The sequence below is a fragment of the Cataglyphis hispanica genome, chromosome 2 (assembly GCF_021464435.1).
Source record: "Cataglyphis hispanica isolate Lineage 1 chromosome 2, ULB_Chis1_1.0, whole genome shotgun sequence".
Taxonomy (NCBI): domain Eukaryota; kingdom Metazoa; phylum Arthropoda; class Insecta; order Hymenoptera; family Formicidae; genus Cataglyphis; species Cataglyphis hispanica.
In genome coordinates, this window is record NC_065955.1 from 8158430 (window position 1) to 8182154 (window position 23725).

General features: G+C 31.8%; 1 protein-coding gene and 1 long non-coding RNA gene across 3 annotated transcripts in view; one reads left to right on the plus strand and one right to left on the minus strand.

Moving 5' to 3' along the window:
• The window catches only part of LOC126858809 (uncharacterized), a 116372-nt gene extending 92906 nt beyond the window's left edge, over positions 1-23466 (minus strand). Inside the window, exons 1-2 of the long non-coding RNA XR_007688722.1 lie at positions 23369-23466; positions 23003-23266 (exon numbers count right to left, since the gene is read on the minus strand). This is a non-coding gene — a long non-coding RNA (uncharacterized LOC126858809). The remainder of the gene's footprint in view (positions 1-23002; positions 23267-23368) is intronic.
• Positions 1587-22944, plus strand: LOC126858753 (uncharacterized). 2 transcript variants are annotated; one of them, XM_050609275.1, is made up of 11 exons: positions 1587-1609; positions 19165-19545; positions 19674-19952; positions 20029-20814; positions 20940-21159; positions 21257-21462; positions 21528-21773; positions 21894-22066; positions 22175-22325; positions 22414-22583; positions 22691-22944. In XM_050609275.1, exons 2-11 carry the CDS (start codon positions 19444-19446, stop codon positions 22794-22796), a joined length of 2439 nt encoding a protein of 812 aa, XP_050465232.1. In that variant the 5' UTR covers positions 1587-1609; positions 19165-19443; the 3' UTR covers positions 22797-22944. The 2 variants fall into 2 exon arrangements, with proteins under 2 accessions (XP_050465232.1, XP_050465233.1); XM_050609276.1 differs by lacking the exons at positions 1587-1609; positions 19165-19545 and having other exon boundaries at positions 19812-19952; positions 20043-20814.
• Positions 23467-23725: the final 259 nt, after the last annotated feature.

Below are 23725 nucleotides of genomic sequence, written 5' to 3' on the forward strand. Positions count from 1 at the left end.
TGGAGACGCAACGTTAAAACGCCTCAGTATCGCGGCTGAGGTGAATGCCGGCCGCGTAGCAACGTATGATCATGCATAGTATAGATGCGATGATCGCGCGGTTAATCAAGAACTTCGGTTCGAGAATTGGCTGTTGGGGGCACGCTCTGCTTCGACGAACGGTTCGGCCTGAATCGGTAAGAATTCGATCGATTTTTGAATCGTCGTTCCCTCATCTTGTACCGTCTATCAGCTATACTGTATCGCATTGAGGACAGTTGGCTGTGTTTTATTAGGTTCGATCTTCGCTCGCTAGAGAAGCTGATTTCTCATCTTCTAAGTGATCTAAATTGTGAACACTTAGGACTTGGGTATCTTCATTCTCGACCCGTCTCTCAGCCTTATGATAAGCGTAAGTTTCAGTCTGTATGATAGAAACTTGGTGGTTCTCTGTGATCGTTCCTAATAAAGTTCGAGTCGGCCCTCGGTGAGAACAAGCGCGGGCAAGAATTGAGCGTCGATTCCATCAATCGATTTCGTCTTCTTCCTTTGCTCGCTTAACCCTAGCTCGGAGTAATCGTGAATTCCCGACTTGTCGACTCGCAGTATGATTCTCGAGTGAAACGGGATTCGATCGTGCCGAAATTCGAAAGTGCGGGAGTTTCGTTTAAAGTATCGCGCGTAAAAGTGCGGAAGTATTTTTTAATAAAAGTGCGGGTGTGCCGTTTAAAGTATCGCGCGTGTGAATCTACCTGAGAGGAGGAGGAGGCCTAGGAGAGGCATCGGGCATCGGTGGAGCAACTCTGTGGTAAGTAATTTTTATTTTTATATTAATTATCTATTAAATATCTATTAATTGTATTTAATTATTAATTGCAAACGTGCAATTTAAATTAAGCAATTAATCGCGTAATTTTATTTTTTCGTTATATAATTTAAATAAGAGAAAATTAGAGAAAAAGATATTTATATATAAAAGCTATAATCTTGTAAAAGTTTCTACTTTTAGCTAATAGCTTTTGTATGAAATTATTACAGTTATTAGTAGATTTTTTCAAAATTTATAAAAGTATTTTATTAATCTGCTTATTATTACATGCATCAAATATAAAATTCAATGCATATAATAAATTTTTGGAAATATTAATTATTTTGAGCATTACTACAATTTGCATCTCCTATTTGTATGTTCAGATCAACGTAGCGACCCTGACATCCTGAGAGGAGGAGGAGGCCTAGGAGAGGCATCCTGCACCGGCGGAGCAACCCAAGGGTGAGTATTATTATTTGTATATTAATTATTTATAAATCCCATAAATGCATTAATTCGATTCGATCATTATTTTAATAGTTTAAACAAGAGAGAGACTCTTACTATAAAAGTTTTTAATTAAAAAAATAGTTTTCTTTTTTAGAGTTTATAAAAGTATTTCATATTTATATACCATATTATTATACGCATATTTATATACCTTATTATTATACGCATCGGATATAAAATTCGATGTATACAATAATAATTTTTGAAATATTAATTATTTTAATTGTTGCTATAATTTGAATTTTATATCTTTGTGTTGCAGACAACGTAGCCTCAAGACCAAATCTCCGCTGTTGCGCATCAGTGCCGGTGAGTGATGAACTTTTATTTAATTTTAAAGTAACGGATTCATAGAGATTGTAGATGTAGATTATAGATTATAGATTGTAATAAATCCGTTACTTTTAAATGGATGAGCTTAAACAGATTCAGTTGAATAACTTTGAATAAGTTTTTTAAATATGTATTGCATCTATTGCAAAAATACATTATATAAAAATAAATTAAAGTCTAAGTTGAAGAAGGAAGATTATAGAAAACATTTTTTCCAATTCGTAGATTTTATCTAATTTACTGAATAAAGAACGATAGTAATTTTATCAATTATACGTGTCATGGTAATTCATTCTTATAACGCACGGCGATTTTATCCTAATTTCTTATAGCTCATCCAGTTGTAGAATTTGTTTGTAGACTTTGTTTTTAAACTTTAGTTTAACTGAGAGACCAAAAATTAATCAATTAATTATAATATGATAACAAATGGCATTAATATTGCGTAGATTAATATGATTTTATTATAAATTATATATTATAATATATATTTTATTATAAATATATATTATATATAATATTTATATATTATATATATGCATTATTATATTATTAAATAAATTATATATTAATATTCAAATTTTAATCAAATTTATATATTTATCATAATTTTTTAATCAAAATTTTGATTGATAATTTGGCTTTGTCTCAGTTAAAATAAAGTTATATTAAAATGAATATTCAACGAACGATCGTAAAATTGTACTGATCGTCAACGAGCGTAAAATATTTGCGCTCATCTACTGGCGACAATAATTAGCCGCCAAAAGAAGGAGTTTATCTCCTTACGAGCGCAAGAAAAATCATGCGAATATTCGCCGGCTAATAAATAGAATCAGCCATAAAGCGAGTAATTCCTTTTTCGATCTGTTGTTCGTAATACATGGATATTTAATCGAATAACGTCGTTTAACCAAGTAATACGTCGTAATATAAAGAGAAACGTTCGTAATACATGGCTATTTAATCGAATAACGTCGTTTAAACCAAGTAATACGTCGTTATATAAAGAGAAACGTGCGTAATACATGGCTATTTAATCGAATAACGTCGTTTAAACCAAGTAATACGTCGTTATATAAAGAGAAACGTGCGTAATACATGGCTATTTATTCGAATAACGTCGTTTAAACCAAGTAATACGTCGTAATATAAAGAGAAACGTGCGTAATACATGGCTATTTAATCGAATAACGTCGTTTAAACCAAGTAATACGTCGTAATATAAAGAGAAACGTGCGTAATACATGGCTATTTAATCGAATAACGTCGTTTAAACCAAGTAATACGTCGTAATATAAAGAGAAACGTGCGTAATACATGGCTATTTATTCGAATAACGTCGTTTAAACCAAGTAATACGTCGTAATATAAAGAGAAACGTGCGTAATACATGGCTATTTAATCGAATAACGTCGTTTAAACCAAGTAATACGTCGTAATATAAAGAGAAACGTGCGTAATACATGGCTATTTATTCGAATAACGTCGTTTAAACCAAGTAATACGTCGTAATATAAAGAGAAACGTGCGTAATACATGGCTATTTAATCGAATAACGTCGATTAAACCATGTAATACGTCGTAATATAAAGAGAAACGTGCGTAATACATGGCTATTTAATCGAATAACGTCGTTTAAACCAAGTAATACGTCGTTATATAAAGAAAAACGTGCGTAATACATGGCTATTTAATCGAATAGCGTCGTTTAAACCAAGTAATACGTCGTAATATGAAGAGAAACGTGCGTAATACATGGCTATTTAATCGAATAACGTCGTTTAAACCAAGTAATACGTCGTAATATAAAGAGAAACGTGCGTAATACATGGCTATTTAATCGAATAACGTCGTTTAAACCAAGTAATACGTCGTTATATAAAGAAAAACGTGCGTAATACATGGCTATTTAATCGAATAACGTCGTTTAAACCAAGTAATACGTCGTTATATAAAGAGAAACGTGCGTAATACATGGCTATTTAATCGAATAACGTCGTTTAAACCAAGTAATACGTCGTTATATAAAGAGAAACGTGCGTAATACATGGCTATTTAATCGAATAACGTCGTTTAAACCAAGTAATACGTCGTAATATAAAGAGAAACGTGCGTAATACATGGCTATTTAATCGAATAACGTCGTTTAAACCAAGTAATACGTCGTAATATAAAGAGAAACGTGCGTAATACATGGCTATTTAATCGAATAACGTCGTTTAAACCAAGTAATACGTCGTAATATAAAGAGAAACGTGCGTAATACATGGCTATTTAATCGAATAACGTCGTTTAAACCAAGTAATACGTCGTAATATAAAGAGAAACGTGCGTAATACATGGCTATTTAATCGAATAACGTCGTTTAAACCAAGTAATACGTCGTAATATAAAGAGAAACGTGCGTAATACATGGCTATTTAATCGAATAACGTCGTTTAAACCAAGTAATACGTCGTAATATAAAGAGAAACGTGCGTAATACATGGCTATTTAATCGAATAACGTCGTTTAAACCAAGTAATACGTCGTTATATAAAGAGAAACGTGCGTAATACATGGCTATTTAATCGAATAACGTCGTTTAAACCAAGTAATACGTCGTAATATAAAGAGAAACGTGCGTAATACATGGCTATTTAATCGAATAACGTCGTTTAAACCAAGTAATACGTCGTTATATAAAGAGAAACGTGCGTAATACATGGCTATTTAATCGAATAACGTCGTTTAAACCAAGTAATACGTCGTTATATAAAGAGAAACGTGCGTAATACATGGCTATTTAATCGAATAACGTCGTTTAAACCAAGTAATACGTCGTTATATAAAGAGAAACGTGCGTAATACATGGCTATTTAATCGAATAACGTCGTTTAAACCAAGTAATACGTCGTTATATAAAGAGAAACGTGCGTAATACATGGCTATTTAATCGAATAACGTCGTTTAAACCAAGTAATACGTCGTAATATAAAGAGAAACGTGCGTAATACATGGCTATTTAATCGAATAACGTCGTTTAAACCAAGTAATACGTCGTAATATAAAGAGAAACGTGCGTAATACATGGCTATTTAATCGAATAACGTCGTTTAAACCAAGTAATACGTCGTAATATAAAGAGAAACGTGCGTAATACATGGCTATTTAATCGAATAACGTCGTTTAAACCAAGTAATACGTCGTAATATAAAGAGAAACGTGCGTAATACATGGCTATTTAATCGAATAACGTCGTTTAAACCAAGTAATACGTCGTAATATAAAGAGAAACGTGCGTAATACATGGCTATTTAATCGAATAACGTCGTTTAAACCAAGTAATACGTCGTAATATAAAGAGAAACGTGCGTAATACATGGCTATTTAATCGAATAACGTCGTTTAAACCAAGTAATACGTCGTAATATAAAGAGAAACGTGCGTAATACATGGCTATTTAATCGAATAACGTCGTTTAAACCAAGTAATACGTCGTTATATAAAGAGAAACGTGCGTAATACATGGCTATTTAATCGAATAACGTCGTTTAAACCAAGTAATACGTCGTTATATAAAGAGAAACGTGCGTAATACATGGCTATTTAATCGAATAACGTCGTTTAAACCAAGTAATACGTCGTTATATAAAGAGAAACGTGCGTAATACATGGCTATTTAATCGAATAACGTCGTTTAAACCAAGTAATACGTCGTTATATAAAGAGAAACGTGCGTAATACATGGCTATTTAATCGAATAACGTCGTTTAAACCAAGTAATACGTCGTTATATAAAGAGAAACGTGCGTAATACATGGCTATTTAATCGAATAACGTCGTTTAAACCAAGTAATACGTCGTTATATAAAGAGAAACGTGCGTAATACATGGCTATTTAATCGAATAACGTCGTTTAAAACCAAGTAATACGTCGTTATATAAAGAGAAACGTGCGTAATACATGGCTATTTAATCGAATAACGTCGTTTAAACCAAGTAATACGTCGTTATATAAAGAGAAACGTGCGTAATACATGGCTATTTAATCGAATAACGTCGTTTAAACCAAGTAATACGTCGTAATATAAAGAGAAACGTGCGTAATACATGGCTATTTAATCGAATAACGTCGTTTAAACCAAGTAATACGTCGTAATATAAAGAGAAACGTGCGTAATACATGGCTATTTAATCGAATAACGTCGTTTAAACCAAGTAATACGTCGTAATATAAAGAGAAACGTGCGTAATACATGGCTATTTAATCGAATAACGTCGTTTAAACCAAGTAATACGTCGTAATATAAAGAGAAACGTGCGTAATACATGGCTATTTAATCGAATAACGTCGTTTAAACCAAGTAATACGTCGTAATATAAAGAGAAACGTGCGTAATACATGGCTATTTAATCGAATAACGTCGTTTAAACCAAGTAATACGTCGTAATATAAAGAGAAACGTGCGTAATACATGGCTATTTAATCGAATAACGTCGTTTAAACCAAGTAATACGTCGTTATATAAAGAGAAACGTGCGTAATACATGGCTATTTAATCGAATAACGTCGTTTAAACCAAGTAATACGTCGTTATATAAAGAGAAACGTGCGTAATACATGGCTATTTAATCGAATAACGTCGTTTAAACCAAGTAATACGTCGTTATATAAAGAGAAACGTGCGTAATACATGGCTATTTAATCGAATAACGTCGTTTAAACCAAGTAATACGTCGTTATATAAAGAGAAACGTGCGTAATACATGGCTATTTAATCGAATAACGTCGTTTAAACCAAGTAATACGTCGTTATATAAAGAGAAACGTGCGTAATACATGGCTATTTAATCGAATAACGTCGTTTAAACCAAGTAATACGTCGTTATATAAAGAGAAACGTGCGTAATACATGGCTATTTAATCGAATAACGTCGTTTAAACCAAGTAATACGTCGTAATATAAAGAGAAACGTGCGTAATACATGGCTATTTAATCGAATAACGTCGTTTAAACCAAGTAATACGTCGTAATATAAAGAGAAACGTGCGTAATACATGGCTATTTAATCGAATAACGTCGTTTAAACCAAGTAATACGTCGTAATATAAAGAGAAACGTGCGTAATACATGGCTATTTAATCGAATAACGTCGTTTAAACCAAGTAATACGTCGTAATATAAAGAGAAACGTGCGTAATACATGGCTATTTAATCGAATAACGTCGTTTAAACCAAGTAATACGTCGTAATATAAAGAGAAACGTGCGTAATACATGGCTATTTAATCGAATAACGTCGTTTAAACCAAGTAATACGTCGTAATATAAAGAGAAACGTGCGTAATACATGGCTATTTAATCGAATAACGTCGTTTAAACCAAGTAATACGTCGTAATATAAAGAGAAACGTGCGTAATACATGGCTATTTAATCGAATAACGTCGTTTAAACCAAGTAATACGTCGTAATATAAAGAGAAACGTGCGTAATACATGGCTATTTAATCGAATAACGTCGTTTAAACCAAGTAATACGTCGTAATATAAAGAGAAACGTGCGTAATACATGGCTATTTAATCGAATAACGTCGTTTAAACCAAGTAATACGTCGTAATATAAAGAGAAACGTGCGTAATACATGGCTATTTAATCGAATAACGTCGTTTAAACCAAGTAATACGTCGTTATATAAAGAGAAACGTGCGTAATACATGGCTATTTAATCGAATAACGTCGTTTAAACCAAGTAATACGTCGTAATATAAAGAGAAACGTGCGTAATACATGGCTATTTAATCGAATAACGTCGTTTAAACCAAGTAATACGTCGTAATATAAAGAGAAACGTGCGTAATACATGGCTATTTAATCGAATAACGTCGTTTAAACCAAGTAATACGTCGTAATATAAAGAGAAACGTGCGTAATACATGGCTATTTAATCGAATAACGTCGTTTAAACCAAGTAATACGTCGTAATATAAAGAGAAACGTGCGTAATACATGGCTATTTAATCGAATAACGTCGTTTAAACCAAGTAATACGTCGTAATATAAAGAGAAACGTGCGTAATACATGGCTATTTAATCGAATAACGTCGTTTAAACCAAGTAATACGTCGTAATATAAAGAGAAACGTGCGTAATACATGGCTATTTAATCGAATAACGTCGTTTAAACCAAGTAATACGTCGTAATATAAAGAGAAACGTGCGTAATACATGGCTATTTAATCGAATAACGTCGTTTAAACCAAGTAATACGTCGTAATATAAAGAGAAACGTGCGTAATACATGGCTATTTAATCGAATAACGTCGTTTAAACCAAGTAATACGTCGTAATATAAAGAGAAACGTGCGTAATACATGGCTATTTAATCGAATAACGTCGTTTTAAACCAAGTAATACGTCGTAATATAAAGAGAAACGTGCGTAATACATGGCTATTTAATCGAATAACGTCGTTTAAACCAAGTAATACGTCGTAATATAAAGAGAAACGTGCGTAATACATGGCTATTTAATCGAATAACGTCGATTAAACCAAGTAATACGTCGTAATATAAAGAGAAACGTGCGTAATACATGGCTATTTAATCGAATAACGTCGTTTAAACCAAGTAATACGTCGTAATATAAAGAGAAACGTGCGTAATACATGGCTATTTAATCGAATAACGTCGTTTAAACCAAGTAATACGTCGTAATATAAAGAGAAACGTGCGTAATACATGGCTATTTAATCGAATAACGTCGTTTAAACCAAGTAATACGTCGTAATATAAAGAGAAACGTGCGTAATACATGGTTATTTAATCGAATAACGTCGTTTAAACCAAGTAATACGTCGTAATATAAAGAGAAACGTGCGTAATACATGGCTATTTAATCGAATAACGTCGTTTAAACCAAGTAATACGTCGTAATATAAAGAGAAACGTGCGTAATACATGGCTATTTAATCGAATAACGTCGTTTAAACCAAGTAATACGTCGTAATATAAAGATAAACGTGCGTAATACATGGCTATTTAATCGAATAACGTCGTTTAAACCAAGTAATACGTCGTTATATAAAGAGAAACGTGCGTAATACATGGCTATTTAATCGAATAACGTCGTTATATAAAGAGAAACGTGCGTAATACACGGCTATTTAATCGAATAACCTCGTTTAAACCAAGTAATACGTCGTAAAATAAAGAGAAAAGTGCGTAGTACATGGCTATTTAATCGAATAACGTCGTTTAAGCAAGAAATACGACGTAATATAAAGAGAAACGTGCGTAATACATGGCTATTTAATCGAATAACGTCGTTTAAACCAAGTAATACGTCGTTATATAAAGAGAAACGTGCGTAATACATGGCTATTTAATCGAATAACGTCGTTTTAAACCAAGTAATACGTCGTAATATAAAGAGAAACGTGCGTAATACATGGCTATTTAATCGAATAACGTCGTTTTAAACCAAGTAATACGTCGTAATATAAAGAGAAACGTGCGTAATACATGGCTATTTATTCGAATAACGTCGTTTAAACCAAGTAATACGTCGTAATATAAAGAGAAACGTGCGTAATACATGGCTATTTAATCGAATAACGTCGTTTAAACCAAGTAATACGTCGTAATATAAAGAGAAACGTGCGTAATACATGGCTATTTAATCGAATAACGTCGTTTAAACCAAGTAATACGTCGTTATATAAAGAGAAACGTGCGTAATACATGGCTATTTAATCGAATAACGTCGTTTAAACCAAGTAATACGTCGTAATATAAAGAGAAACGTGCGTAATACATGGCTATTTAATCGAATAACGTCGTTTAAACCAAGTAATACGTCGTAATATAAAGAGAAACGTTCGTAATTCATAGCTATTTAATCGAATAACGTCGTTTAAACCAAGTAATACGTCGTTATATAAATAGAAACGTGCGTAATACATGGCTATTTATTCGAATAACGTCGTTTGAAGCAAGAAATACTTCGTAATATAAAGAGAAACGTGCGTAATACATGGCTATTTAATCGAATAACGTCGTTTAAACCAAGTAATACGTCGTAATATAAAGAGAAACATGCTTAATACATGGCTATTTAATCGAATAACGTCGTTTAAACCAAGTAATACGTCGTAATATAAAGAGAAACGTGCGTAATACATGGCTATTTAATCGAATAACGTCGTTTAAACCAAGTAATACGTCGTAATATAAAGAGAAACGTTCGTAATACATGGCTATTTATTCGAATAACGTCGATTAAACCAAGTAATACGTCGTAATATAAAGAGAAACGTGCGTAATACATGGCTATTTAATCGAATAACGTCGTTTAAACCAAGTAATACGTAGTAATATAAAGAGAAACGTGCGTAATACATGGCTATTTAATCGAATAACGTCGTTTAAACCAAGTAATACGTCGTAATATAAAGAGAAACGTGCGTAATACATGGCTATTTATTCGAATAACGTCGTTTAAACCAAGTAATACGTCGTAATATAAAGAGAAACGTGCGTAATACATGGCTATTTAATCGAATAACGTCGTTTAAACCAAGTAATACGTCGTTATATAAAGAGAAACGTGCGTAATACATGGCTATTTAATCGAATAACGTCGTTTAAACCAAGTAATACGTCGTAATATAAAGAGAAACGTGCGTAATACATGGCTATTTATTCGAATAACGTCGTTTAAACCAAGTAATACATAGTAATATAAAGAGAAACGTGCGTAAGACATGGCTATTTAATCGAATAACGTCGTTTAAACCAAGTAATACGTCGTAATATAAAGAGAAACGTGCGTAATACATGGCTATTTAATCGAATAACGTCGTTTAAACCAAGTAATACGTCGTTATATAAAGAGAAACGTGCGTAATACATGGCTATTTAATCGAATAACGTCGTTTAAACCAAGTAATACGTCGTAATATAAAGAGAAACGTGCGTAATACATGGCTATTTAATCGAATAACGTCGTTTAAACCAAGTAATACGTCGTAATATAAAGAGAAACATGCTTAATACATGGCTATTTAATCGAATAACGTCGTCTAACACACATAATACGTCGTTATATAAAGAGAAACGTGCGTAATATATGGCTATTTAATAGAATAACGTCGTTTAACCAAGTAATACGTCGTAATATAAAGAGAAACGTTCGTAATACATGGCTATTTATTCGAATAACGTCGATTAAACCAAGTAATACGTCGTAATATAAAGAGAAACGTGCGTAATACATGGCTATTTAATCGAATAACGTCGTTTAAACCAAGTAATACGTAGTAATATAAAAAGAAACGTGCGTAATACATGGCTATTTAATCGAATAACGTCGTTTAAACCAAGTAATACGTCGTAATATAAAAAGAAACGTGCGTAATACATGGCTATTTAATCGAATAACGTCGTTTAACCAAGTAATACGTCGTAATATAAAGAGAAACGTTTGTAATACATGGCTATTTTATCGAATAACGTCATTTAAACCAAGTAGTACGTCGTAATATAAAGAGAAACGTGCGTAAAACATGGCTATTTATTCGAATAACGTCGTTTAAACCAAGTAATACGTCGTAATATAAAGAGAAACGTGCGTAATACATGGCTATTTAATCGAATAACGTCGTTTAAAGCAAGTAATACTTTGTAATATAAAGAGAAACGTGCGTAACACATAGCTATTTAATCGAATAACGTCGTTTAAACCAAGTAATACGTTGTAATATAAAGAGAAACGTGCGTAATACATGGCTATTTAATCGAATGACATCGTTTAAACCAAGTAATACGTCGTTATATAAAGAGAAACGTGCGTAATACATGGCTATTTAATCGAATAACGTCGTTTAAACCAAGTAATACGTCGTAATATAAAGAGAAACGTGCGTAATACATGGCTATTTAATCGAATAACGTCGTTTAAACCAAGTAATACGTCGTAATATAAAGAGAAACGTGCGTAATACATGGCTATTTAATCGAATAACGTCGTTTAAACCAAGTAATACGTCGTAATATAAAGAGAAACATGCTTAATACATGGCTATTTAATCGAATAACGTCGTTTAAACCAAGTAATACGACGTAATATAAAGAGAAACGTGCGTAATACATGGCTATATATTCGAATAACGTCGTTTAAACCAAGTAATACGCCGTTATATAAAGAGAAGCATGCGTAATACATGGCTATTTAATCGAATAACGTCGTTTAAACCAAGTAATACGTCGTAATATAAAGAGAAACGTGCGTAATACATGGCTATTTAATCGAATAACGTCGTTTAAACCAAGTAATACGTCGTAATATAAAGAGAAACGTGCGTAATACATGGCTATTTAATCGAATAACGTCGTTTAATCCAAGTAATACGTCGTAATATAAAGAGAAACGTGCGTAATACATGGCTATTTAATCGAATAACGTCGTTTAAACCAAGTAATACGTCGTAATATAAAGAGAAACGTGCGTAATACATGGCTATTTAATCGAATAACGTCGTTTAAACCAAGTAATACGTTGTAATATAAAGAGAAACGTGCGTAATACATGGCTATTTAATCGAATAACGTCGTTTAAACCAAGTAATACGTCGTAATATAAAGAGAAACGTGCGTAATACATGGCTATTTATTCGAATAACGTCGTTTAAGCAAGAAATACGACGTAATATAAAGAGAAACGTGCGTAAAACATGGCTATTTAATCGAATAACGTCGTTTAAACCAAGTAATACGTCGTAATATAAAGAGAAACGTGCGTAATACATGGCTATTTAATCGAATAACGTCGTTTAAACCAAGTAATACGTCGTAATATAAAGAGAAACGTGCGTAATACATGGCTATTTAATCGAATAACGTCGTTTAAACCAAGTAATACGTCGTAATATAAAGAGAAACGTGCGTAATACATGGCTATTTAATCGAATAACGTCGTTTAAACCAAGTAATACGTTGTAATATAAAGAGAAACGTGCGTAATACATGGCTATTTAATCGAATAACGTCGTTTAAACCAAGTAATACGTCGTAATATAAAGAGAAACGTGCGTAATACATGGCTATTTAATCGAATAACGTCGTTTAAACCAAGTAATACGTCGTAATATAAAGAGAAACGTGCGTAATACATGGCTATTTAATCGAATAACGTCGTTTAAACCAAGTAATACGTCGTAATATAAAGAGAAACGTGCGTAATACATGGCTATTTAATCGAATAACCTCGTTTAAACCAAGTAATACGTCGTAAAATAAAGAGAAAAGTGCGTAGTACATGGCTATTTAATCGAATAACGTCGTTTAAACCAAGTAATACGTCGTAATATAAAGAGAAACGTGCTTAAAACATGGCTATTTAATCGAATAACTTTGTTTAACACAAATAATACGTCGTAATATAAAGAGAAACGTTCGTAATACATAGCTATTTAATCGAATAACGTCGTTTAAACCAAGTAATACGTCGTAATATAAAGAGAAACGTGCGTAATACGTGGCTATTTAATCGAATAACCTCGTTTAAACCAAGTAATACGTCGTAATATAAAGATAAACGTGCGTAATACATGGCTATTTATTCGAATAACGTCGTTTAAACCAAGTAATACGTCGTAATATAAAGAGAAACGTGCGTAATACATGGCTATTTAATCGAATAACGTCGTTTAAACCAAGTAATACGTCGTAATATAAAGAGAAACGTGCGTAATACATGGCTATTTAATCGAATAACGTCGTTTAACCAAGTAATACGTAGTAATATAAAAAGAAACGTGCGTAATACATGGCTATTTAATCGAATAACGTCGTTTAACCAAGTAATACGTCGTAATATAAAGAGAAACGTGCGTAATACATGGCTATTTAATCGAATAACGTCGTTTAAACCAAGTAATACGTCGTAATATAAAGAGAAACGTGCGTAATACATGGCTATTTAATCGAATAACGTCGTTTAACCAAGTAATACGTAGTAATATAAAAAGAAACGTGCGTAATACATGGCTATTTAATCGAATAACGTCGTTTAACCAAGTAATACGTCGTAATATAAAGAGAAACGTTTGTAATACATGGCTATTTTATCGAATAACGTCATTTAAACCAAGTAGTACGTCGTAATATAAAGAGAAACGTTTGTAATACATGGCTATTTAATCGAATAACGTCGTTTAAACCAAGTAATACGTCGTAATATAAAGAGAAACGTGCGTAATACATGGCTATTTAATCGAATAACGTCGTTTAAACCAAGTAATACGTCGTAATATAAAGAGAAACGTGCGTAATACATGGCTATTTAATCGAATAACGTCGTTTAAACCAAGTAATACGTCGTAATATAAAGAGAAACGTGCGTAATACATGGCTATTTAATCGAATAACGTCGTTTAAACCAAGTAATACGTCGTAATATAAAGAGAAACGTGCGTAATACATGGCTATTTAATCGAATAACGTCGTTTAAACCAAGTAATACGTCGTAATATAAAGAGAAACGTGCGTAATACATGGCTATTTAATCGAATAACGTCGTTTAAACCAAGTAATACGTCGTAATATAAAGAGAAACGTGCGTAATACATGGCTATTTAATCGAATAACGTCGTTTAAACCAAGTAATACGTCGTAATATAAAGAGAAACGTGCGTAATACATGGCTATTTAATCGAATAACGTCGTTTAAACCAAGTAATACGTCGTAATATAAAGAGAAACGTGCGTAATACATGGCTATTTATTCGAATAACGTCGTTTAAACCAAGTAATACGTCGTAATATAAAGAGAAACGTGCGTAATACATGGCTATTTAATCGAATAACGTCGTTTAAACCAAGTAATACGTCGTAATATAAAGAGAAACGTGCGTAATACATGGCTATTTAATCGAATAACGTCGTTTAAACCAAGTAATACGTCGTAATATAAAGAGAAACGTGCGTAATACATGGCTATTTAATCGAATAACGTCGTTTAAACCAAGTAATACGTCGTAATATAAAGAGAAACGTGCGTAATACATGGCTATTTAATCGAATAACGTCGTTTAAACCAAGTAATACGTCGTAATATAAAGAGAAACGTGCGTAATACATGGCTATTTAATCGAATAACGTCGTTTAAACCAAGTAATACGTCGTAATATAAAGAGAAACGTGCGTAATACATGGCTATTTAATCGAATAACGTCGTTTAAACCAAGTAATACGTCGTAATATAAAGAGAAACGTGCGTAATACATGGCTATTTAATCGAATAACGTCGTTTTAAACCAAGTAATACGTCGTAATATAAAGAGAAACGTGCGTAATACATGGCTATTTAATCGAATAACGTCGTTTAAACCAAGTAATACGTCGTAATATAAAGAGAAACGTGCGTAATACATGGCTATTTAATCGAATAACGTCGTTTAAACCAAGTAATACGTCGTAATATAAAGAGAAACGTGCGTAATACATGGCTATTTAATCGAATAACGTCGTTTAAACCAAGTAATACGTCGTAATATAAAGAGAAACGTGCGTAATACATGGCTATTTAATCGAATAACGTCGTTTAAACCAAGTAATACGTCGTAATATAAAGAGAAACGTGCGTAATACATGGCTATTTAATCGAATAACGTCGTTTAAACCAAGTAATACGTCGTAATATAAAGAGAAACGTGCGTAATACATGGCTATTTAATCGAATAACGTCGTTTAAACCAAGTAATACGTCGTAATATAAAGAGAAACGTGCGTAATACATGGCTATTTAATCGAATAACGTCGTTTAAACCAAGTAATACGTCGTAATATAAAGAGAAACGTGCGTAATACATGGCTATTTAATCGAATAACGTCGTTTAAACCAAGTAATACGTCGTAATATAAAGAGAAACGTGCGTAATACATGGCTATTTAATCGAATAACGTCGTTTAAACCAAGTAATACGTCGTAATATAAAGAGAAACGTGCGTAATACATGGCTATTTAATCGAATAACGTCGTTTAAACCAAGTAATACGTCGTAATATAAAGAGAAACGTGCGTAATACATGGCTATTTAATCGAATAACGTCGTTTAAACCAAGTAATACGTCGTAATATAAAGAGAAACGTGCGTAATACATGGCTATTTAATCGAATAACGTCGTTTAAACCAAGTAATACGTCGTAATATAAAGAGAAACGTGCGTAATACATGGCTATTTAATCGAATAACGTCGTTTAAACCAAGTAATACGTCGTAATATAAAGAGAAACGTGCGTAATACATGGCTATTTATTCGAATAACGTCGTTTAAACCAAGTAATACGTCGTAATATAAAGAGAAACGTGCGTAATACATGGCTATTTAATCGAATAACGTCGTTTAAACCAAGTAATACGTCGTTATATAAAGAGAAACGTGTGTAATACATGATTATTTAATCGAATAACGTCGTTTAAACCAAGTAATACGTCGTAATATAAAGAGAAACGTGCTTAATACATGGCTATTTATTCGAATAACGTCGTTTAAACCAAGTAATACGTCGTAATATAAAGAGAAACGTGCGTAATACATGGCTATTTAATCGAATAACGTCGTTTAAACCAAGTAATACGTCGTAATATAAAGAGAAACGTGCGTAATACATGGCTATTTAATCGAATAACGTCGTTTAAACCAAGTAATACGTAGTAATATAAAGAGAAACGTGCGTAATACATGGCTATTTAATCGAATAACGTCGTTTAAACCAAGTAATACGTCGTAATATAAAGAGAAACGTGCGTAAGACATGGCTATTTAATCGAATAACGTCGTTTAAACCAAGTAATACGTCGTAATATAAAGAGAAACGTGCGTAATACATGGTTATTTAATCGAATAACGTCGTTTAAACCAAGTAATACGTCGTAATATAAAGAGAAACGTGCGTAATACATGGCTATTTAATCGAATAACGTCGTTTAAACCAAGTAATACGTCGTAATATAAAGAGAAACGTGCGTAATACATGGCTATTTAATCGAATAACGTCGTTTAAACCAAGTAATACGTCGTAATATAAAGAGAAACGTGCGTAATACATGGCTATTTATTCGAATAACGTCGTTTAAACCAAGTAATACGTAGTAATATAAATAGAAACGTGCGTAATACATGGCTATTTAATCAAATAACGTCGTTTAACCAAGTAATACGTCGTAATATAAAAAGAAACGTGCGTAATACATGGCTATTTAATCGAATAACGTCGTTTAAACCAAGTAATACGTCGTAATATAAAGAGAAACGTGCGTAATACATGGCTATTTAATCGAATAACGTCGTTTAAACCAAGTAATACGTCGTAAAATAAAGAGAAAAGTGCGTAGTACATGGCTATTTAATCGAATAACGTCGTTTAAACCAAGTAATACGTCGTAATATAAAGAGAAACGTGCGTAATACATGGCTATTTAATCGAATAACGTCGTTTAAACCAAGTAATACGTCGTAATATAAAGAGAAACGTGCGTAATACATGGCTATTTAATCGAATAACGTCGTTTAAACCAAGTAATACGTCGTAATATAAAGAGAAACGTGCGTAATACATGGCTATTTAATCGAATAACGTCGTTTAAACCAAGTAATACGTCGTAATATAAAGAGAAACGTGTGTAATACATGATTATTTAATCGAATAACGTCGTTTAAACCAAGTAATACGTCGTAATATAAAGAGAAACGTGCGTAATACATGGCTATTTATTCGAATAACGTCGTTTAAACCAAGTAATACGTCGTAATATAAAGAGAAACGTGCGTAAAACGTGGCTATTTAATCGAATAACGTCGTTTAAACCAAGTAATACGTCGTAATATAAAGAGAAACGTGCGTAATACATGGCTATTTAATCGAATAACGTCGTTTAAACCAAGTAATACGTCGTAAAATAAAGAGAAACGTGCGTAATACATGGCTATTTAATCGAATAACGTCGTTTAAACCAAGTAATACGTCGTAATATAAAGAGAAACGTGCGTAATACATGGCTATTTATTCGAATAACGTCGTTTAAAGCAAGTAATACGTCGTAATATAAAGAGAAACGTGCGTAATACATGGCTATTTAATCGAATAACGTCGTTTAAACCAAGTAATACGTCGTTATATAAAGAGAAACGTGCGTAATACATGGCTATTTAATCGAATAACGTCGTTATATAAAGAGAAACGTGCGTAATACATGGCTATTTATTCGAATAACGTCGTTTAAACCAAGTAATACGCCGTTATATAAAGAGAAACGTGCGTAATACATGGCTATTTAATCGAATAACGTCGTTTAAACCAAGTAATACGTCGTAATATAAAGAGAAACGTGCGTAATACATGGCTATTTAATCGAATAACGTCGTTTAAACTAAGTAATACGTCATAATATAAAGAGAAACGTGCGTAATACGTGGCTATTTAATCGAATAACGTAGTTTAAACTAAGTAATACGTCATAATATAAAGAGAAACGTGCATAATACATGGCTATTTAATCGAATAACGTCGTTTAAACCAAGTTATACGTAGTAATATAAAGAGAAACGTGCGTAATACATGGCTATTTAATCGAATAACGTCGTTTAATCCAAGTAATACGTCGTAATATAAAAAGAAACGTGCGTAATACATGGCTATTTAATCGAATAACGTCGTTTATCGCAAATAATACGTCGTTATATAAAGAGAAACGTGCGTAATTCGTGGCTGTTTAATCGAAGAACGTCAAAATTAAAAGATTAACTGTTTTAATCAATTCTTGCGACAGTTTAATTTTTTTAACGTAAAGTTTTACAGTTTTGCGAAGAGCGTAAGATGTAAAGACATTCATGTATATATATTTACAAGAAAATGCAATTTTCTTGTAAAGTGCGTGAAGTTGTTTACACGCGAAAGTCTTTTAATTAAATTAGAAACATAAATCTTAGATTCTCCGTTTATCGTAGTTCCTTTACTGATTACTATAAGTGCATCTGAATTTCTGAATCTTAATGCTAAAAATTTTAATGTCAATCCTGTTTAATACGGGGAGACGCGACGCGCTGTAATTGCTGTTCTTAGTGTTTATTCGTTTGTTCGACTTCGCGATATTCTACTAATATTAATTTAATCTCTGAGTAAAATTACTCTTTGCTTCATTAAAAAGTAACGCGGTGCCGCTCGAAACGTGGTTGTCTTAGCTGTTTGTACGCTTAAGTGAAATGACACTTGATTACGCTTTAGTAAATTATAAAAATTTCTCGTTTTCACACACATTTTAATTTTCAGCAAAACAACAGCAACTTGTATCAATAAAAATATTTCATTTTTTGATAAACTTTATATAAAAGCAAACTTAACATAATTGAATTTGCGACACAATGTTTTATAAAAATTTTGTAAGAATTATAAGTATAATTTAATAAGAAATATATTTTTATAAAAATTTTATATATATATATATATATATATATATATATATATATATATATATAATACATACAGTAATTATTTCCGAGAAAAAGAGGGAGAAAATTTAAGAAGAAATAAGATATCGATTTTATACCAATATCAGCCCAGTTCAGGAAGGGAATCAAAAGGAACTCATCTCCATGTTCATCTTCCGCGTTCCCATGCAAGGAATCGTGCCCCACTGTATCTCGTTTTATAAAATTGTACTTACTTTCCTTTGATATCCGTTATTTATGACACGGCTGAGGGGACGCAAATAAATGCACAAAACCGTAGACAAACCTTCGGAGTAACAAACATAACCAAGGAAGGATGTCGCTCCTCTTGAATCCCACGGAATCCGCTTATCTGAATGATAACGAAACGGAAAACTTGTTCCTTTCCGAGGATGAAAGTGAAGATTATAATTTTAAGGTAGATCCTCTCGGAACAATAGATACACTCATATATTATTCTGTATTTATATTTTTTATTATAATTTTTCCACACATGTTACTGTTTCTGAACATAGATGAAATTCACTTTGTTCTTTTTTTTTAAAGTACGTACCTGAAAATCGTTTCAAGTACATAGTAAAGGATGTACGTAGACAGAGATGTCGAGAAGAAGAAGAGAATGTATGGGCTTCTTTCGTTAAACAGCAAGAGTTGAATGGTTATGATAAAAATGGTATTCAGCCCTCTGTTCAAAGTATTAAACAGCTGTTGGATGAAGGTATGAAGGAAGCAGATAAAGAACTTAAAAGATTGGAAATAGATATTCTGCCTGATAAAATAGAAGAATGCGGTAGAATTGGAAATAATAAAAAAAAAAGACTAAAGGTAAGAGCAGATATTTTATTAAAGATAATATTATAAGGAGATATTAATTAAATTGCTAAAGCTCGCATAATAATAGGTAAATAATATCAGGGATTTGACTCCAAAAAAGATGCCAATTACGAGAGACACTGGAACAGATAGCAGTAATTTACTTCTTACAATTCCTGAAGAAGAAAATACTCCTACTTATGAAAGAAAACAAGAGCCTGAACATTTTAAATCATACGTCAGGAAATCTCGTTCTGGTCATGCGATATCGCGAAAGATGCAACCTTCGTTGAAGCAACTTCATCATACAACTAATGATATTGAATATAATTCCAGTCCTGAAAGTAGCGCACGTCGCGACGATGTCGCAGATGGAGTTATTCATATACGACCGGATCCATTTATTATGCATAAAATTCTGACAATGCAAAAGAAAGTCTGCGATCTACTGGATGAAATTGCGTTCAGATTGGGAAATATTCCAGCGCCGGATGGCATTAAAGATTTGCAGAGGCGGCAACAATGTGTTTCCGAATTCGTTGTACGATTTTCGAGAAATTATCTATATGATCTCAATCGATATGTGAAAGATATCCAGAGGCACATGTGCATTATATCGCCGCGAGCGATAGTAAGACCGAATCACAGAAGCCTCGGACTACACATGCACGCTATTGAGCATAAGCTACTTGCCGCTCATCAATTACTGCTGCACGCATTAGTAGCTTATTGTAAACACATTCCTAGTTCTATACTCAAAGGACATCCAGGAAAGTTTAGAGAGATATTACAAGTAGTTATCGATCTAAAGACTATGTGCGATAGACTCCATTTAAACTATCTTGATTCAGGGGACACTGATATCTTATCACTGGTAATGTTTTATTTATTATTATGAATTTATGATATACTTTGTATATATAAAAATATAAATTGCATTTTTTCTGCACCTAACAAAAGTGCAAGATTTAAATTCGCTTACAGGTTTTCTAATTATAGGGAAAAACTATTGAGAGCAAGTGCAATACCATTTTATCCAAGTTGAAGCTTCATGTAGATAATGATCTCCTAGATCCTAATAAAACGTCGTCAATGGCATCCTTCACTCCGCATTCGACAAATAAAAAACGGCTTAACCGTAAACAGTTATCCAATCGTTTAAGTATGTATAGTATGGAAAATGTCAAAGCTTCTAAAAGTAATCCTAAACATAGAACAAGTATGTAAATCCCTTTTTAATACATATAATTTAAATATATTTTATAATTTATTTTAGCTTGTATGAATTATAAGCATGTTATACCTAATTTTTTTAGATTATTATCAGAAAGATAAAAAGTATAATACAATAGATACACATGTTAAAAAAATATCTAGCGAGCCAATATCCAATCATCCATATACTAGTCCTATAACTTCGCCTAAGGATGTAAATCAAATTAGCATTAGAAAACATAGAACATATGCAAAAGAAGAGGATATAAAAACTATGATGGATATGTTACCTATAGATTCAGATAATGTAAAGAATTTACTTACAGAATAAACATATCCTAATATTAAAATTTTAATTCATATGCTTTGTAGTGCAGCAACTTTGAAACACAGGAAAGACATAATACAATGCTCACAAGAAGAATACCCAAAACATCGAGCAAAATTTCTGATAATTTGCAAGATTCGAAACAATCAGAAAGTATAGAAAATATTGTTAAAAACACTACCACAAATAACGATGATGAATTGGTGAAAAAAGTGACGATGATAACAGAAGAACATTTGTCCAGCTTAGTACCAATTATAGCGGATCTTATGTCTTATGTTTCCAGTAAGGTAAACTACATAATAATAAGTAAATATTCTCTTGCATCCAAAATAAGATTCAATAAATTCAGTTAGCTTAATAATTTGATTACACTAAGTAAACATTTTTTTTAATTTACATATATATAGCAAAATGAATCAGAGGAGATGCCAGTTACGAAATCAACCGCAAATACACTAATGAATTTTCTGCAGAAATATCAATCGCCTAAGAGCACGAAAATCAGCATGAATACTAGTTGCGATATATGTCATTCTTCTGCGGGAAGCAGTTGTGAATGTGAACATCTTAAAACAAATAGGTGATTGTTTATATCATATTTTAAATATACTTCATGTTTTTTAATTTTTTACTCGATATTTAAAGAGAAAAATGAGAGATAAAATTAATATTTTGTTTTTATTATAAGAACTTTAACTGAAACGCGAAAGAATGGTAAAAACATGCGACTGATTTGCATGTCATCAACAGAAAATGAATCAAAAATATTGCGTTATTGTGACGCATCGTGCCAAGCAAACTGTGAAAGCTTAACAGAACTGTCAGATTTCGAAATGAGGGTAAATTATGAATAATGAAAAATAACTAATGAAATTATGAATATAAAATATAAAATTTCATATTAATTACATTATAATGAATTAATAGATGAAGGAAGAAAAACGCTTAGCAAATTCGCTGAACAATATTGAGCTTATTATTTCCGAAGAAACTGAAATAAATTTTCAGAAATATAGACATGAATATCAGCGTTTGGTGCAATTGGTTCCAATGTATTCTAGCAATACACAAAATAAACCATGGGACATTGTCGCGTGGTAGGTACAATTAAAAAATTCATTGTGTATGCGCGAATTTTATGCACATGCACATATATATATATATATATGAATGTATGTAGACAACAAATTATATTGTTTTACAGGATATCCGATAAACTGATAGATGAATTAATAATGGAGATCTCAAAAGAATTACAAATAGACGATGTCATACAGAAATTATTTGAGTTAGAATTTCAGGAATTCTAATGCTATTGTCCATCTCACACCAATCAAATGTGGAAAATGCACAAAAAGGAATCATATAAAGAATTCTATATAAATTTGAGATATTTTATATATACATGTAAACTGATAAAAAATTTTGAAAATAAAATATTTTCTAAATATATATATATATATATATATATATATATATATATATATATATATATCGCTCGTTTTTTCTTTCTTACTTATCTTTATAATATCTTTATATTTATGTGATGTGTATGTGTATACTTGGAATCTGACAGATTCAGTGGATTTCTTATTCTGATAAATAGGTTTTCCATTTGGCATCTGGTAGACCTCAAGTAAGTTTTCTATTCGGAGTCTGTCAGATCTCAAATAGATTTACTACTTGGGACCTGTCAGTCTCCAAAAAGGTTTTAAAATCTCTTTTTCTCAGATTCTTGCTTCGTATTTTTCATGTTTTTTTTTTTGTCAGAGATCTATTACTGAAAATAGAATATAAAACAAAGTATTTTAAATATTAAAAATTATAATATTTTTAAAACTTATTTGAAAAATCTTAAATATATCCAAAAAGAAACATAAACCTTCGTTAACACAACAAAAAGAAAGTATAATTATAAACAAATTTATTTATCTTTTTCTTCTATCTGAATAGTTGATTAAATTTCTGCTTGAATTTGCCTATACACATACAGTTGATACAAATTTATTTATATAAAATATTTCTTGACTATTATAACATATTGAACTGTTAAGGGGGGAGCACACACTTTTGCATAAGCGCATAACCGTAAACATAAAGAAATTGATTTGTCCACAAATGTATGCATAAAAAAATGAACCAATCAATTTCCTTATGCTTATTGTTATGCGCTTATGCAAAAGTGTGTGCTCCCCACTTTAAGCTGTATGAGCTGTCAAAATATGCGCTCTCCGCGATA

Excerpts from the sequence above, each read along its gene's own strand:
- LOC126858753 (XM_050609275.1), top strand. The coding sequence starts at position 19,444 with ATGTCGCTCCTCTTGAATCCCACGGAATCCGCTTATCTGAATGATAAC. Across the intron at positions 19,546-19,673 it reads GTGAAGATTATAATTTTAAG|TACGTACCTGAAAATCGTTT; the intron begins GTAGATCCTCTC and ends TTTTTTTTAAAG. Across the intron at positions 22,067-22,174 it reads GAACATCTTAAAACAAATAG|AACTTTAACTGAAACGCGAA; the intron begins GTGATTGTTTAT and ends TTTTATTATAAG.